We start from the raw sequence: 19,434 nt of genomic DNA, 5'->3' as shown, positions 1-19,434 counted from the left end.
TGGACCTTGAAGCAATGGAAGAAGTTTGCCTGGTCTGATGAGTCCTGCTTTCTTTTACATCACGTGGATGGCTGTGTACATGTGTGCCATTTACCTGGGGAAGTGATGGCACATCACAATTTGATCAAAATGGCATTGGCAAAAATTAAAAAATCTTTCAGACCTTAAACTTTTAAATGGTAGTGTATACAGTATGGCAGAAATGTGCTTTGTTTTTAAAGAATTTTTAATGTTTTTTTTTTCTTAATTATGACAGTGGTTACCATCCACACATTTTTTACTTTAAGCCTCACAGAAATATTAAATTAATTTTAATGCAGAAATTGAAATTTTCTTCTCTCCCACAGGCCCTCCATTCTGTATCACAGCGACATCACATCCAGTCGGGGCAGTACCAAGACCTAGAAGGGTTTCTCACGCTGGGGCTGGATCCTGGAGTCCTGAAACACAGTCCAGCTCCAGCTCAAACCCCTAGAGAAGAGCAGAACGACATGCAGAGTTATCTCGGTATGTAGAGAAACAAAATAAAGGCTCTGATCTGGCAAAACAAAGCTATATATTTCTATAGGATTAGAGGGCAGGATATAGTCCTTTTTAAAAGTGGAAATTATATAAAGTCAGTCAAACAGCTTAGAACTTCCCATTTTAAAGAAGCTCTTGACATTTTTGTGCACAGCACACCTGAGATGGTTGGATCAAGATGCCTCTACTCTTAACAATATTTGTAGAGACACGAATCATTCTGTACACTTCAGTAAGGTTCAGTATAGTCAAGTTTTACTGTGCAAACAGCACATTATTCTGTATAAAGCCCTGAAGAAGGGCTGACCTCACGGCAGATTTCACAGGAGCACAAGTACACTGAATATGAATTTTCATAATAACAGAGTTTCATAATAACAAGTTTAAATATACCATAATCTGACAAAGACAAGAGGTTAACAACTTCACACCAAAGTCTGAACAATTTTTTAGCATCATTACTCTAGTCTTCAGTAGCTAAGTTTCCATATTCCATATTTTATGCACATTTTGGGATAAAAAAAAAAAAAAAAAAAAACTGGATGGAAATGCCGAGATGCACAAAAATTCTAAAAATGTGCATAAAAAAATGTATGTGCTCAAATTGAGGCATATTCGATTTGATTTATTCGATAAGAAGACATGCACATAAACCAGATAAACTGCTCAAGAAACATTTTTTGTTATTATCAATGTTTCTTGTGTAAAACGTGATCATTCTTTTTAGGATTCACTGATTTATAGAAAGTTCAAAAGGATAGCATTTATTTGAAATATAAATCTTTTGTGACATTATAAATGTCTTTACTGATCCATTGGATGCGTCCTTGCTTAATAAAATAATTTATTTCTTACAAAAAAAAAAAAAGAAAAAAAAAGTTTTTGAACAGTAGTGTACACACTCCAAATCATGCCTCTAAAACCATACTCACTGCAAATTCAATACTAGGTGTTATTTAAAACATCCACTGTGTGCTATTTACATCCTTACCATTACAAATGCATCCCATATGCTCTAATAATAGAGATAAGACATTTGGAATGCAGCACTTATGTGGTTCCAACACAAATATATGACCACACTTTAATGAAAACCACAACCATCTCTCTTAACAGTGCATTTTGTGCAGCAAGTGTTGTTTAGATACCTAATTATTCCATACTTAGATGGATTGGCCATTGAAGAGAGCTGCTAGCTTAAAGACGAGTGTAAAATATGCCTCTTTCTTATACATTCATTATTTCCTGGAATTATCCTTTAGCTCCTTACTGTTAATGTGCTACCTTGGCGAGGCCATTATCCCATCTGTAAACACTAATATATCTCTTTAAACAGCTGAATTTAAAGCCTTTATTTGAGTAGGCAGAATCTAAATATGCAAAAGGCAGTTTTTATCTAATATACCGTAAAAAAATGAGGCATCTATTCGGTTCATTGAGCTTCAAGGTTAATGAAAACCAAGGACAAATAAGTCCCTGTTTCAGTTTCGTCTCTGTTTTCATTGGCTGGTAAGTCACTCCATCAGTTTCCTGCAAAGTCTTTTCCTTTTCTCATTTTTTTTCTCTGTCACAGTCGAGTTGTTTTTATCGGCCTGTCTATGCATCTGCAATCCCTGACGTGCACTGACAGGAGCAGCGGCCAGTCGGTCGGAAAAAGGCTTAATTACAGCGGGCGTTTAAGATGGCAATAGAAGGCACACATGTTTAACCTTCAAACAGTCACTGTGTGCAGTCATGCTGGTGTGTGTTGGCTCATGTGGTTTTCCAGCTAAAGCTTAGGGCTGGCAACCAGTAGTTTGATGGTTTGAAGCCCACAAGGAGTGAGCCATGAACTGCTATTGTGTCCTTGAACCCCAGGTTAAATTAGTCCCTTTAAATGATGTACTCCAAGTAATTTATGTTAAGAGTGAATCTCTAAAACCAAGAACATGCCCGGTTCACATTTCACACCAAAATCAAAAGAACAAAAGGTAACACTTTAGAATACTGTTCCGTCATTAATGAATAACTACACAGGAACAAATGAGTAACGCAATATTAACATTCTAGTAATTACTATTTTTTTATACCTCCCAGAGGACTACTAAGAACTACTACATACAGGTTCACAACTAAAGTGAATAATGCATAATATATAATTAAAGGTAGACTCATTAGAATTTAAAAAAAAAAACTGTTTGGAAGTTAGTCGGGCCGACACCAACAACAAACGTCTAACCAATCAGCATTAGGGGGGTGTATGATGGCCGAGGAGAGAGAACAAGCAAGAGGGAGATTTAGAAAAAAACAAAAAAACAACAACTGCAGAACAATGATGGAACACAATACAAAAGCTCAAAAGAATATCACTGGAATGAAGGTTTATGACTGGGCAAGCGCTTTAGGACCGCATTTATATTAGAAAAGCTTTCCAGGGCTGGAGGGAGCTAAGTGGGAAGGCCTGAAAACAGACATGGAGGCTGCTTTAAAACTGCTTCAAATGTGAGTAAGGCCGTGTGTCCACCAAAGCGTTTTTAGCCAGCTGAAAACTTAAAGCTCTGCTTAAAACGCCTATCTGTGAGCGCCTCTGCAGCGCAGCGTTTTTTCCATTGAGACGCTTTGTTGCTATGATATGGAATATCCGCGGCACTGTTACTTATAACTGATTTTGTTTCAGACTAAAAATGGTGACACATTAGAATTACTTGCTATGTATGTTCGGAGACCAGCAATATTAATTTCTCATCCATTTTGTTTCGTTCTCTGTTTGTTGATGTCGCTGTACAGCAAGAATGTTGTGACAGTTGGTCGGTGTTGTATTTGTCCCGCCCCTCCTCCATTCTGATTGGACGGCTGGCTAAAAAGTGACAGTGATGAGCGCAGCGTTTTACTCAAAGTTGAACATTCTTCAACTCGAGGCGACCAGTAAAAAACGCCCAGCTCTCAGCGCTTGAGCGTGAAAAAGGCGCTCAGCGCCTCGTTACGCTCCTGGCATTTAAAAAATGTGTCATTCCCATTGAAAACAATTGAAAAAGTACGCTTGCAGCTGGAAAAAACGCTCTGGTGGACACACGGCCTAACACTGGGTTTGATTGTCTGGAGCTGCTGTGTTATTGGCGACTAACAATGAACACTTTGTATTTACTCTTGTGTACTGTACATTAATTTTTTGTGCAATCTTGTTGTTCATTCATCAACTGCACTTTATTTTTCGTGAAGCATTTTGTTGCACGTCAGCTGTGCAGGTAAACCATCACACACTGACGACTGCGAGAGAATATGGTGTTTAGCGTCGTTGTTAGTGCACTCGCCTCGCCTACCGGCAGCAATCGGGCCGGGGTTCAGGACCAACTAAGAGCAGGGTGGTTATGATTGGAATGTAAGTTTTGGAGGCGGAGCAATGAAGAGTGGGGTGGGTTTGTTTGGGTTGATTTCAAATATCAACAATGTCCAGTGTTTTTCAAAATCTACTGATCCCACCTTTAATTCTAAAGTGAAGATCATGGTAACCCACTAGTAATGACCCAAGTATTACCAAATCTTTCAGAAGGAATTACTAATTATTTGGAACAGTTGTCTAAAGGGAAAACAATAACTCTCTAGTAATGGCTGAAGTCATTGTAAACTTTTGAGGTTTTGTAAAATTTTGGATAATTGGTTCTGACGGATTTGGTAATACTTGAGTCATTACTAGTGGGTTACCATGATCTACACATTTTAGTACTTTTCCAAATAATTAGTAATTTCTTCAGAAGGATAGAGTAACACTTGGGTCATTACTAGTGGGTGACCATGGTTCACTTTAGTATACTGTTCCAAATGGCCATAATTCCTTTAGAAGGATGTAGTAACACTTACTATTACTATCCAAAACCTTACAAAAACCTCTAAAGCTTATAGTGACTTCAGTCATTACTAGGGAGTTAGCTTGCTTTTCACTTTAGAATGTGGTTCCAAATAATTAGTAATTACTTATGAAGGATTTGGTAACACTTGAGTCAGTACTAGTGGGTTACCATGATCTTTACTTTAGAATCAATTATACATTTATACATTATGCATTAATGAGAGTTAGTTGACACATACTTGCAAAGTTACTAACAGTTAGTAGAATGTCTAAAGTAGACTATCGAAATAAAATTAACCTTACATTTACCTTAAAGGGTTAGTTCACCCAAAAATGAAAATTCTGTCATTAATTACTCACCCTCATGACGTTCCACACCTGTAAGACCTTCATTCATCTTCAGAACATAAATTAAGATATGTTTGATGAAATCCGAGAGGATTGTAAACTATTTCTAAAACTATAACTATAAATTAATGACAGAATTTTCATTTTTGGGTGAACTAACCCTTTAAGCTTAGTTGATGGTGACAAAGAGAAGTGGATGTAGAGGTCAGATAGCTGGTGCATAGTGTGCACACAAACGGTGTGTGTGTGAGTTTTGTAAAAGAAGGGCCAACTTATATCTCCTGGCACAAAAAACCTTTCCAACTTTTGTATTTGTTTGAATGTGGCCCTCTTGCCTTCTGATGTTGAGTAACTCTAATCTGAGTAACTGCATGGGATGCTGTTAGGAAGTTACACATTCAGTGCGAATATTTAGAGCTGTGAACTTCTAGTAAACTGTATGTTAGTTCTGATCATGGCTCACCTTCAAGACAACAGTATATGATGATTGTTGTCTTGCTGTGTGGAGATCTCATTTTTTGTTTTCTTGCATCATTTTCTTGGTACTGTAGTTGCAGGGCAGGAGTCCTGGAGATCTAGCAGCAGTTTTCAGCATCACGCAGAAGAAGGGCTAGTCACTACACAGGTGAACGGCAGACCCATCAGTAGCACCCCTCGTCCATTCACACCATGCTATGGCAGAATGTCATCACAGAGGTTGTGCTTCTCAGGTAATTAGCCTTCATTTCTTGAGAAATTTTAGATTTAATTTGATGTGAATGAAAAGGGGCTGTGAAGAACATAACCTTATTTTGTGACTTATTATTTTTTTGTGGAAACCACTGTTTCTCAGGATTCTTTGATGAATAGAAAGTTGATGAATAGCATTTATTTGAAATAGAAATCTAAAATAGAAAAATTATCAATTGAATTCATACATGCTAATTTTTTTTTTTTTCACAAAAGAAATAAATCAATAAAAATATAACTACTGACCCCAATGTTTGAAGAAGTGTAATTCCAAATGAGAAAGTGTAAGATTTTCAATAAATTAATCTCCAATGTAATGCACAAGTCTTATGAACTACTTTCATGGTGCTTTTTCATCCTGTTTTTAAGTTTGAAACCCCCTGGTCACTGTCTGCTTCCATTGAATGGACAGTTTTTGTGTGCGCTCCAAAATCAAACTGGTTTGGAAGACATGACGATGAATAAACAATGACAGAATTTTCATTTTTTGATGAACTATCCCTTGAAGGGAAGGTGTCTATTGTATTAATTGTTTCCTATAGTCTATTTACCACATCTAGGCCCTTGTCCTACACTAGAAAACAATCTAAGTAAAATAAAACCTTCAGCTCTCCTCTTTCTTTCCCTTCTGTGTGCAGACTTAATCCAGACTTATAGAGCTAAATCAGTGTTTAAAATGTTGAGCCTGCCTGATGTCATATCTTTGCCGTGACTAAACGATCATTTACAGAGAGTGTCCGCCAACCCTTCGGACACGCTGTTACGGCCAACGGGACATCAATGACATGGCTGTAGAAGAGTCGCGCTAACACTCGGCAATAGCATGATTTATTGGCTCGTGCCCGTAATTAAAGCCGAGCTGATTCCTGAGCTTTCTGTGCCAGCACACGCGGCTGAGGTTTCATAAAGAGATTACTGTGGGTTGCTGTACGCGGGAGTGCAGGGAATGCGTCCAACGGCGCGCTCCTCAATCTCTCAGCTCAGCTCAGATCAGCTCAGCTAGCTAGCTTGGATTATCAGTCTTGCTTTCTCTACCTCTCGACATGTCTTCCTCTCTGTCTCTCGGCTCATCACTTGCAGGTCTGCAGAGGAGGGAAAAATAATCTGTTTAACAGCATGACAGCTGTGATTTCGGCTGGTGCAAATCAAAGCGTCAGATATCTGTCCATGCTCTCTTGCCTGCTTTTCTCTTTCTCTCTCTCCCATTCATTCTCTTTTTGTCTCATATACTTGTGTCAGGTTAGACACGGTAGAATGAGCCTTGTGCATTGGGGGACACTCAATATTTCCTGAGTCCAAATCGTAGGAAGTGATATCAGCTAATACACAATCACTCCTGCTACAGTATGTCACTTGGGCATTTTAGTTTTTAAATAAATCTTTTAGGTCAATGAATCATTCTTGCTTGCTTCTACACTTCAAATTTTTGGGATCAGTAACATTCTTTAAAGAAATTTATTCAGCAGGGTTGCATTAAATTGATCAAAAGTGACAGCAAATACATTTATAATAATAATATTAATAATAATATAATATTAATAATAATAATAATAATAATAATAATAAATATATATATATATATATATATATATATATATATATATATATATATATATATATATATATATATATATATATATATAAAATCTACTTTCAACTTCCTCTTCATCAAACAATCATGAAAAATTGTTTGACACATATTGACACATATTTTTGAGTTATATCAACTTGATAAACTTGATAAAATTAGCCTCTTATTTAGAAGGCGGGACTTATTCCGCCATATTGCGCGTTACACTTTCTCCCATTCAAAACAATACGAGACACGTCTTGTGTTATTCTATAGTCTTTAGGTGCGTCCCAATTCGTGTACTTGTGCACTATTCTATGACGTTTTTAAGTACAAATAGTGCAGTAGTGCGTTCACACTGAAAATTCCAAAAAGAAAAAGTGCACTTTAAATACCCGGATGATGCACTAATGTGTGGAATGTTGGACACTTCGTGCACTCGACTGTCGCAGCTTTAATTACGTAGTAAAGGGGAAGGGAGGATCGTACTCCATTGTTAAATGACAAAATAACCTTATACAATTCACGCACTACATGAATGAGTGCATAGTACACAAGTACAGAGTGCACAAGTACATAGTGTATAGTGCGTCATTTGGGACGCAACTTTTGATTATAGTAGGGGTGAAGAAACAGATTCAACCTTTTGAATCAGTTCACCAAAGACTGTTCATTTGTTTAGTGACTCCTTTTTGTAGGTTGCATCATTACATCTGTAAGTGGCAACCAGTGAGTGTTTTTTTTCCCATAATATGAATCAACTGAATCATTTAAAAGTAGGCTAATTTTATCAAGTTTATCAAGTTGATATAACTCAAAAATATGTGTCATTTTATATATATATATATATATATATATATATATATATATATATATATATATATATATATATATATATATATAAAATCTACTTTCAACTTCCTCTTCATCAAACAATCATGAAAAATTGTTTGACACATATTGACACATATTTTTGAGTTATATCAACTTGATAAACTTGATAAAATTAGCCTACTTTTAAATGATTCAGTTGATTCATATTATGGGAAAAAAAACACTCACTGGTTGCCACTTACAGATGTAATGATGCAACCTACAAAAAGGAGTCACTAAACAAATGAACAGTCTTTGGTGAACTGATTCAAAAGGTTGAATCTGTTTCTTCACCCCTACTATAATCAAAAGTTGCGTCCCAAATGACGCACTATACACTATGTACTTGTGCACTCTGTACTTGTGTACTATGCACTCATTCATGTAGTGCGTGAATTGTATAAGGTTATTTTGTCATTTAACAATGGAGTACGATCCTCCCTTCCCCTTTACTACGTAATTAAAGCTGCGACAGTCGAGTGCACGAAGTGTCCAACATTCCACACATTAGTGCATCATCCGGGTATTTAAAGTGCACTTTTTCTTTTTGGAATTTTCAGTGTGAACGCACTACTGCACTATTTGTACTTAAAAACGTCATAGAATAGTGCACAAGTACACGAATTGGGACGCACCTAAAGACTATAGAATAACACAAGACGTGTCTCGTATTGTTTTGAATGGGAGAAAGTGTAACGCGCAATATGGCGGAATAAGTCCCGCCTTCTAAATAAGAGCCAATCGCCGACTGGTAAAGTCATCGCGTCACTTCAGCGGCCGTTAGAATCACTATTCTATTCTATAGAAACAGTCAGACGCACGCCTCCGAAGAGACGCGCATTTAGGTCTGCACATGCACATTAGCTTGATCCAGCCTGAAAAATACTGTTTTTTTTGTCATGATTCGAGCGTTTAAAAACGTCTCGGTTACGTATGTAACCCTCGTTCCCTGAAGGAGGGAACGGAGACGTACGTCAGTAGTGACCGACGAATTGGGATATCGCTTAGAGAGCCCTATCATCTTCGTGTAAACTAAAACAAGCCAATGGAATTGGCGTGCGATATTTGCATAATACGCACCGCCCCCGACAGGTGTATATAAATAGGAAGCAGATGCAATCGCACTCTGTTTTTCGCTGAGGAGACAACTGGTGTCCGCACTACAGCGAGGGTACAGAAACTGTGGCGACGGGACGTACGTCTCCGTTCCCTCCTTCAGGGAACGAGGGTTACATACGTAACCGAGACGTTCCCTTTCAGTCGGTCACGTTCGACGTACGTCAGTAGTGACCGACGAATTGGGATCCCAACTAAAGCGCCACAGTTACGAAACCCCTTCCAGTGCCCAGCACAAGCTCAGCCGCCCATAGCACCGGCTGGCGGTGAAGGGGGCGAGCTTACACCGAGAGAGTCTACTGCTGTCTAACCACTACCCACTAAGTAAACTAGACACACTGGGGAAGCGAACCCGTAAGGGACGCTGCGGAGACCACTACCTACCCAATGGGGGAGGAGTTTATGTGGGAAATACACACATGGACTGGCCCGGGGGGGCAGTACGCATATGGAGTCCCTGGGATGGCTCCACCTGGTTAGGGGGAGACTCATCTGACAGGTGACAGCAGAGCTGGCTCTGCTAAGGGAAAGACACGGACTCGGCCCGTAGGGAGTTTTAAACCGTGGAAAATACACATATGGGACCGCTCACGTAGAGGGGTCACGACATATGGGCCCCAGCCAACAGACAGCGTCAGCGACGGATGTAGGCCTGGCATCAGACACTCCGCAATGTCCGAGCCGAAGGGGGAGGCGGAGGAACTCGACAGGGTTCGCCAGCGGGGAACACGACTGGAGTGAAAGTATGCACGTATCCGGCCAGTGGCGGGAATGGCATTGCAAGCCGACACTTAGAGCGGGTACAACACGTCTACCGACTAGTGGATGCGAGTACATGCGAGGATACCGGCTCTACACGTAGGCTATAAAACCTAGCGAACGTGTTAGGTGTCGCCCAGCCCGCAGCTCTACAGATATCTGTCAGCGAGGTGCCATGAGCCAGCGCCCAGGAAGAGGCCACCCCTCTGGTGGAGTGGGCTCTCAACCCGAGCGGGCAAGGCACGCCCTGGGATTCGTACGCCAAGGCGATGGCATCCACTATCCAGTGGGCCATCCTCTGCTTGGAGACAGCCTTTCCCTTCTGCTGGCCTCCGTAACAGATGAAGAGCTGATCTGAGGTCCTGAAGCTTCGCGTTCTATCCACGTAAACGCGCAGAGCGCGGACGGGACAGAGCAAAGCTAGGGCTGGGTCTGCCTCCTCCGAGGGCAGCGCTTGCAGGTTCACTACCTGATCTCTGAAGGGAGTGGTAGGAACCTTGGGCACGTATCCAGGCCGGGGTCTCAGGATGACGTGAGAAGCACCGGGCCCGAATTCTAGGCACGTTTCGTCGACCGAAAATGCATGCAGATCCCCTACCCTCTTCAGGGAAGCCAATGCAACCAGAAGAACCGTCTTAAGAGACATTAGTTTCAGGTCGACTGATTGCAAAGGTTCGAAGGGATGACCCCGGAGAGCTGTGAGAACCAGGGTCAAATCCCAAGAGGGTACGGAGGAAGGGCGAGGAGGATTCAGTCTCCTGGCCCCCCTCAGGAATCTGACGATCAGATCGTGTTTCCCCAGGGACTTACCCTCAACTGCACGGTGATGTGCGGCAATAGCGGCAACATACACCTTGAGGGTGGAGGGAGACAGCCTTCGCTCCAACCCATCTTGCAGAAAGGAAAGCAAGGATCCGACCGAACATGATCGGGGGTCCTCTCGGCGAGAGGCGCACCATTCGACGAACAGGTTCCACTTCAACGCGTAGAGATTCCTAGTGGAAGGAGCTCTAGCGGAAGTGATGGTGTCTACGACCGCTTGCGGGAGATCACTCAGAACCTCCGCATCCCGTCCAGGGACCACACGTGGAGGTTCCACAGATCGGGAAGCGGGTGCCACAGGGTGCCCCGTCTCTGAGTCAGGGGGTCCTTCCTCAGAGGAATCGGCCAGGGAGGTGCTGTCGCGAGGAGAATGAGGTCTGAGAATTAGGTCCGAGTGGGCCAGTACGGAGCCACTAACAGAACCTGCTCCCCGTCCTCCCTGACCTTGCACATGAGTTGTGCGAGAAGGCTCACTGGGGGAAACGCATGTTTGCGCAGACCCGGGGGCCAGCTGTGTGCCAGGGCATCCGTGCCGAGCGTGCCGCCGGTCAGGGAATAAAACCACTGGCGGAGGGCAGTTTCCGGGGAGGCAAACAGGACTACCTGGGCCTCGCCGAAACGCTGCCAAATCAGCTGGACCGCCTGGGGGTGGAGCCGCCACTCGCCCGCAAGTAGATGCTGCCGTGACAGCTCGTCGGCTGCACGGTTGAGCACACCTGAGACACGAGTGGCCCGAAGGGACCTCAGATCCTTCTGACTCCACAACAAGAGATGGCGGGCGAGTTGCAACATGCGACGGAAGCGTAGACCACCTTGACGGTAGGTGTACGCAACGGCCGCAGTGCTTAGTGAGCGGACTAGAACGTGCTTGCCTGACAACAGCTCCTTGAAGCGGGCCAGCGCAAGACGAACCGCTAGCAACTCGAGGCAATTGGTATGCCAATGCAGCTGAGGCCCCGTCCAAAGACCTGTCACTGCATGCCCGTTGTACGTGGCCCCCCATCCCGTGGCAGAGACATCTGTGGAGACCACAGCGTGCCTGGACACTCATTCGAGGGGTACTCCGGCCCACAGGAACGAAGGGTCCAACCACCGGACAAGGGTGCGACGGCAGCTCGGTGTCACGGGGACACGGAGCGTGCCGCACTGCCACGCCCATCTTGGGACCCGGCCGCGGAGCCAGTGTTGAAGCGGTCTCATATGAAGCAATCCGAGCGGCGTTACCGCGGCTGCAGATGCCATATGCCCCAGGAGCCTCTGAAAATCTTTCAGTGGAGCCGCTGTCCTGCACTTGAGCGAGCTCAGGCAGTTCAACACCGACTGGACGCGCACCTCGGTGAGACGCGCAGTCCGTGCGACCGAGTCTAGCTCGAGACCGAAACAAGAGATCCTCTACCCGGGGGCGAGTTTGCTCTTGTCCCAGTTGACCTGAAGACCCAACCGGCTGGGAGCTACAACCATGTCGGGTAGGACTTTGTACTGACATGCCCGACCCTCGAACACAGACCGACCTAGGAAGGGTCTGTGTCGAGGCAGAATCGAGACATGAAAGTACGCGTCCTTCAGGTCTATTGCTGCAAACCAATCCTGGGGACGGTCCAGGATTGGCCGTAGCCCACCGCCCTTTTTCGCTACAATGAAGTAGGGGCTGTAGAACCCTGACTTCATATCGGCTGGAGGGACCGGCTTGATTGTATCCTTCGCCAGGAGGACAGCAACCTCCACCCGGAGAACAGGTGCACTGTCCAACGACACCTGAGTGAAGTGGACAGCCCTGAAGACCGGGGGACGCCGGGCGAACTGAATCGCATAGCCGAGTCTGATAGTACGAGTGAGCCCACTGGACAGGCTGGGGAGCGCTATCCACGCTTCCAGACACTGAGCCAGCGGGACCAAAGGCACCACAGACGCACCGGGGGTGGGGCAGCAAGGCAGAGAGGGACCCGACTCGGACGGCTTGAGGGCGGCCCGGAGTGGGGTCGGACTCTGCGAGGCAGCAGTGTGCATGGGAGACGGCGCACGGGACGCGGTCTGCACCTGCCTGGACCTGCCACCTGCTGGCGAATGGGGAGGGAGCTGTCAGCGGCGAGGCGGAGTCTGGCACACTGGCAGACACCCCCTGTTGTGACCTGGAGTTTGAGGAAACTGCTCTTTTTGTGGCAAAGTGGGTACCGCTGGACTCCGGAGAGCCAGCGGCGGTAGATGGACAGCCGCCACAAAATCCCCCCCGGCCCTCCTCCGGGGGTGGGAGAGCAGATGGAATACTCTCCCAAAGGGCAGGAACCTTCCGCTCCAGGTCGCCCGTCTCAGGGCCGAGTTTTCCCCGACCGTGGATTTGACCAGCGCGACCCCCCGCCAAGTACCAATCGTCCAACCGAGATGGGCCGGGACAGGGTGGAGGGTTCCACTCAAGCCCGACGCAGTCAGACCGGCTGAGAATTCACAGGCCTGGGACGGGAGACACGGCTCACCGCGCCAGCCAGCGGCCGTTGGACACAACTGCGTCGCAACAGACCGCTCGACTGGCGGGATCTTCGCGTACCCCCTGGCTAGCCCGCCGTCCAGGGAGGTGAAGGCGGACGAGGGACCAGGCCCTGTACGAGCCCCATGCGGAGCTTGCCAAGACCTGGTCACCTCATCGTGTACTTCCGGGAAGAAAGGCATTGGGGCGGGACGCTGGATTTGACCAGCGCGACCCCCCGCCAAGTACCAATCGTCCAACCGAGATGGGCCGGGACAGGGTGGAGGGTTCCACTCAAGCCCGACGCACAAGGCGGCCCGGGAGATCACAGCCGTGAGCTCGGGATCCGACTCGGCAACGCTACCGTCCCGGGCGGCAGCACGTCCGAATCCTCCCCCGAGGACTCAGGCTCACCTTCCGATGCAGCGATCGACATCCGATCCGCCGCCAGCACACCAAAGGTAACGGCTGGACAGTCGTTAGAGGGCCCAGCGGAAACCAACGGTGGCACGATGGGTTGCGGTGCTGATGAGGCGGCAGGGGCCCGAGGAGCGTTTCCGCTCGGTGGGGAAGCCCTGACCGTAATCCTCCGGTCACCCTTCCTATACAGCGCCGTACCGTCATGCCGGTTCCCGGGGCCGGAAAAAACGGTCGTACGCGGCATAGGAGAGGGGACCCCCGCTTCCTGAGACTTCAGGAAGGAGAGTCTCGACCTCAGCATCGCGGAAAAAACGGCAGGGGCCACAAAAGCTGCTTCAGCGTGCAGAATGCCCAAACACGAGATGCAACGATTGTGCCCATCAGCAGGGACCAGGGAACGACCGCACCCATTAACGCACAGACGAAATGACATACTGTCAGGGTTCGTCTGTAAAGCTCTTTTAGAAGGGGAAGTCAACTCACTCGTGCTGAAGCACCCAGGGAGCGACGCGATGTGTCAGGTACACCACTCCCTGACACACCGAGGAACCGGCCCAAATCGCTACACACGCACACACTCTTTGTGTTGCTGTGAAAACAGCAGTTTTCGAGCTTATAGCTCAGCTCCTCGGAGACTCGCGACCTCGCTGAACGTGCCCTTTCACCAGCACTGAAAGCTCGCTGTAAATCCTCTTCTGAGGCAATGTTTTAGAATAAAACAAACGAAGAAAGGAGTCTTCTAAAACAGGACACCAGTGAATGGCTCCGAAGCGAAAGACAGAGTGCGATTGCATCTGCTTCCTATTTATATACACCTGTCGGGGGCGGTGCGCATTATGCAAATATCGCACGCCAATTCCATTTGCTTGTTTTAGTTTACACGAAGATGATAGGGCTCTCTAAGCGATATCCCAATTCGTCGGTCACTACTGACGTATGTCGAACGTGACCGACTGAAAGGGAACTAAATTTCTGAGCCGGTTGTTGTTAGATTTCATTGGTGATTTCAAATAGGAAATTTAATCGTAAAGTTGACGAACAGTTTTGGAGAATTTGATGTTTCCCCATTCAAAGAGATAGGAGCTGCATGATGCCCAGGATGCCCGAGAGGCGTTTCAAAGATGGCCGTCGAGTGAAATGATTTGCTATAATGTTAGCTTAGCACTGTTAGGTAAACACACAGCCATCCAATGGACTATATGCACGGGTTACTTCCTGGTTGTCGTTAAGCCAGCTCGAGCACTTCCGGTGAACTGTTAGCTGTTCATTCTGTAGTCGTTGTACATCGACACAAAACCATCTATGGTTGACTTTTTAATGTTGTATTTATATTTTAATGTAGTTATCACATTTACCTAATTTGCCAATAAACCAGTTTTATTGATTGCAATAAAGACGAAGCTATTGGGACTGTTTAAAAATGCCGTGTCTGTAATTAGACACGCACACACATTTTTTACCAGCACTTCAAATGTTATTTTTAATGTGATGACCACAAACATTATTTGTTCATCCTTCTGAGATTGTCCCCATTGTAAAACCGAATGTTTAAAAATATAGGAAATTTAACATTTGATAGAAAACACTTATCTAAAAATAAAAAAGACAGTAATTAGCATTTTAACCACCAGATGGCGGCAAAGTTGCATTTATTTGCGCACATATCAGCCATTTCCTGTAAACGTTTTTCACTTCGTTTTTGACTAAATATTAAACATTATAAAATAACTAGGTTTAAAATACATTTTGTCAATGTGAAGTATGAAATACTCACAAAATCTTATGAAAAACAATAACTTTTATTGTGAATTACACAGAAAGCGAGCACCGCGCTCTCCCTTTGTAATCACAGCAGCTGTCAGTCAGTGCAGTGCAAGATCAATGATTTCAGCACACTTGTGAAAACACACATTTATTCAATTAATCTAACTAAAGTGCACAATAAATATTTAATTTTTGAAGCTTTTTTTCCACATAAAAGTGTGAAAACTAATGGTCGAATTGAATTTAGCCGAGGAGGAACATTGAGGTACGTCTTTATTTATTTATTTGTTATGCTGTCTTGTGTTTGAATAACTAAATTAATGCTATGCCACACTATTTAAGTGACTATATTCTGATTATAAACTAAGTATTACACTACCAATGCTCAACACACCAGCAAATGACATCTCACCGGAAGTTTTCGAGCTGGCTTATATTAATGCGGAAGTTCTAAAGAACGCTCCGTGCATATAGTCCATTAGGACTTCAGTTGACTATCAGCAAGTGAAAGATCACACAAGACAAGAGGAAGCTAGGAAATATAATGAAAAAGTCACATAGAAGAGAGAAAAGTGAGTATTATTGTGATATACTGGATTAGAGAGCATTTAAAGCTCTGTCTGATTGAAGCTGATTAGGTCAGTGTGTGACAGTAAATAATTCTGACCCAGCTAACTTAAGCTACCCGTCCCAGGACTGTCTTCCAATGTCGTCTTCTCTGTCACTTGCTTTAACATCTCTCTCTTTCTCTCTCTCCCATAATCTCTCTATTTCTTGATAGCCACAATTATTAGTATTTGCTAGAAACTAGCCCTATTACTGTTATTCATACTTGGGGTTAGGAATCTGAACAGACAATTTACTGAACAAATTACTAACCGTAATTATTAAACTTTGATATGTAACTCATCCTGTTCGTTAGTTACTAACATAGTTCAAAGATTTGGTGTTTGCCGAAAACCATAGTTCGAATGAACATTCGCGAACTACATCGCAAACTTTTGTGGTTGGAATGACAGCTCTTGAGTTGTGATTAGAAGCATAGTTTCTTGTTTTTATGACATGTGGACTTAAATCATTATCTTGAGCAAAATAAGCAAGCTGCTTATTTTATATATAATAAAATATAATATATATAATATATAATCTTTTATTTTGAATATATACAAATGTCATTTACATATTTTAATTTGTCAAGATATTTTAAGCATCGTTTTTGAAGAGTGTGCATGTGCATACGTGCTCTAGTACATAAGAACAAGCCTATGTTTGAATCTGGAAATAAAGCAAAATAACTGAGGAAAATGAGAATTAGTCCTCAGATGCCATGTCCATAATTTATTGCAAAAAATCTTGCATTAATTTGATCTCAAACAGATTAATTTAAAGAAGTTATTACTCCACCACCTGCGTGATCATTCATCATCATTCACCAACGTGGCTGAAAGACAGGTTTGTGACTATACGGTTTCAGAAAACAGTCGTGACTAGGTAGTTGATTTGTTCAACGATGTGTCTTACTATGGTGGTGAAGCAGCGAGTTATGTCGTTGTACAGAAAAACACACCCCTGGTTGGGCCTGACATGAATGATTCCCCAAATCAGAGGGTGTGTTAGCAGCTGTTTTCTTACTGTTTCTCTCACATGTCTTCTTGTGTTCTCATCCATCTCTTATTATTCATTTTAGGCACCATAAGCAGATGTTCTCCCATCTCTTTTCGGCCCCCGAGCACCGAGTCTCGTCGGCCTGACTCGCCAAACTTCCCACTATCTCGTGCCGCCCAGGAGATCAGGGAGGTCCAGACTGTGGAGCAGCTCGATCTCCTGGAATCTGATGAGGAAGAGGAGGATTGCCTGGCCCTGGCCTGCCTTGAAGAAGAGTTCAGAAATATAAGCACTACACCATTAGATCAGGGTGAGGAGGCTTAGTAGCTTAGAATTAATTTTTAAAAATAAAATCAATATTCATATTTTTTTAAAGATCAGTGTAATATAAATAATGGACAAGATGATATGAATGTTAGATCTATAGTGTATAGTTAGTTAGGCTTTTATAGATATTAATAGCTATTATTTGGTGCAGATTATTGCAATAAAATATTAGACATATTAGTTCATTTTCAAGATTTCTCTTTTTTGGGGGCGGGAGAACTGTCACTAAAGCCCTATTCGGACAGGATTAGTTTTACGTAGGGATGTGGAGTAAAGTAATTTTACCTCAGGACGTCTGTAATATTAATTGGCCAGTTCGCACGGGACAAAACATCTCAGTAAAACTAGCAGAAGTGGGAATGGGTAACTCGATTTCCGCACCGCCGTCACCTCTCTGTCGTCATGTGGGTATACGTTGCTTTCTGATACCATATGTGCAAACACATATAATCTAAATATATAAACTATAAATAACCGTTAGGTCCGATTTATTAATTAAATTCTGATTGAAATATGATGGTAATAGGCACTTAGCTAAAGATAAAATTAGTTTTGTGCCTCTGACAATTGCTTCGATCTTCTTTTTGCTCTGAATGGTATGTGGAAAATACTTGAGGTTTGCCACAGACTTGTCCTACCACCTACAACACAAATGAATGTGCTTCCGTGCTTGAAAAATGCGCAGAAAATGACATTTAAACAGGAAATGACAGAATTTTACTGTACATATTTACAGCAGGTCTATTGGAACGGGATTAGTATTACCTGAGGTAATTTTTCCGGACCTTTTTACAGAAGGTAAAAGTTGCCGTATTCTTTACTGACATTGTCTGTAATGATTACAGAGATGGCACATTCGGACAGGACTAAAATCACTGAGAAGCTCTGGTAATAATTACTTTACCCCCACATCCCCATGTAAAACTAATCCCGTCCGAATAGGGCTTAAGTGATAAGGGCTTTCAATGCTGCAAAAATAAAAATATTGTTAAACATTTGTATATGAATTCTGAAACCTTCTGCTGTTGTTTACTGAGTAAGAACCAAATATATTTTCTAATATCTACTCCCATATTAAATATCAGCAACACTTTAGTTTAGGGTCCAGTTCTCACTATCAACTAGTGCTTATTGGCTGTTTATTAGTACTTACAAAGCATTTATTAATGCCTCTCATCTGCATGACTCTTAATCCTACCCAATACCTAAACTTGACAACTACCTTACTAACTATTATTAAGCAGTAATTAGGAGTTTGTTTGTAGTAAATAGTTAGTTAATAGTGAGAATTGGACCCTAATCTAAAGTATGACCCAAATATTAATTTCATATGAACTGCAGTGAAATTGTACTACAATATGGTACACTTTATAATAACACTTATATAATTTTAAACATTATATACTGTAAATACATAATTAAATACATTTTATATATACTGCTAGATTTTTTAAAATGTTTTTGAAGTATCTTTTGCTCACCAATTACAGTTACAATAAAAACAGTAATATTGTGAAATATTACAGTTTAAAATAATTGTTTTCTATTTTAATGTATTTAGGGCCCGAACACCGATGGTGTGAGGACCCTATTGGAATTGCTCAGCCAATTATTCTTCTTCTCCAAAATGAATCGCATTTTTGAGGGCCTAAACGTTCTCAAAAACTCATGAAACTTTGCACACGCATCAGAAGTGGTGAAAATTTACATCTGATATGGGTTTCAGAATTAGGTGTGGCAAAATGGCTCGATAGCGCCACCTACAAAATTTCAATTAAGCGCCCTTCGTGCTACGTTTCACGTACAGTTATGAAATTCGGTAGACAGATGTAACAGCCCAATACCTACAAAAAAGCCCCTGGGTGCAAAGTTTGTAAACCCAACAGGAAGTGAGATATTTTGACTTTTTTCTACAAAATTTTGGCAGTTTTTGCCATTTCCACATGTTGTACTTTAACGAACTCCTCCTAGAGCTTTAATCAGATCAACATCATATTTGGTCAGTCTAATCTAAAGGCCTTTGAGACGTTAAATTGCGAAGATCTAGAGTTTTCGCTGAAGGGCGTGTCCGTGGCGGCCTGGCAAAGTTCGATGTTTCGCCATGAAACAGGAAGTTGTTGTAACTCGGACATACAATGTCTGATCTGCCCCAAACTTCACATGTTTTATTAGAGTCCTGGCCTGAAGACATCTATATGACAATATTCAGTAACAGTCATAGCGCCACCTGGGGGCAACAGGAAATGACATGTTTTACACTGTGATTAACTCCTCATAGAGATTAAACCAGAA

At 43.1% G+C, this 19,434-nt stretch overlaps 1 protein-coding gene across 1 annotated transcript in view; it reads left to right on the top strand.

Annotated features, from left to right (window-relative positions):
* Positions 1-17,139, top strand: part of zbbx (zinc finger, B-box domain containing) — a 52,196-nt gene extending 35,057 nt beyond the window's left edge. The window contains exons 15-17 of the mRNA XM_067389374.1: positions 348-507; positions 5,248-5,406; positions 16,898-17,139. Of these exons, the coding sequence (XP_067245475.1) occupies positions 348-507; positions 5,248-5,406; positions 16,898-17,139 (561 nt within the window). The remainder of the gene's footprint in view (positions 1-347; positions 508-5,247; positions 5,407-16,897) is intronic.
* The last annotated feature ends 2,295 nt before the right edge of the window (positions 17,140-19,434 follow it).

Source organism: Chanodichthys erythropterus, chromosome 7 (assembly GCF_024489055.1).
Source record: "Chanodichthys erythropterus isolate Z2021 chromosome 7, ASM2448905v1, whole genome shotgun sequence".
NCBI classification, from domain to species: domain Eukaryota; kingdom Metazoa; phylum Chordata; class Actinopteri; order Cypriniformes; family Xenocyprididae; genus Chanodichthys; species Chanodichthys erythropterus.
Note: the sequence above shows the minus strand (reverse complement) of the source record. Positions and strands in the feature narration are given on the sequence as shown.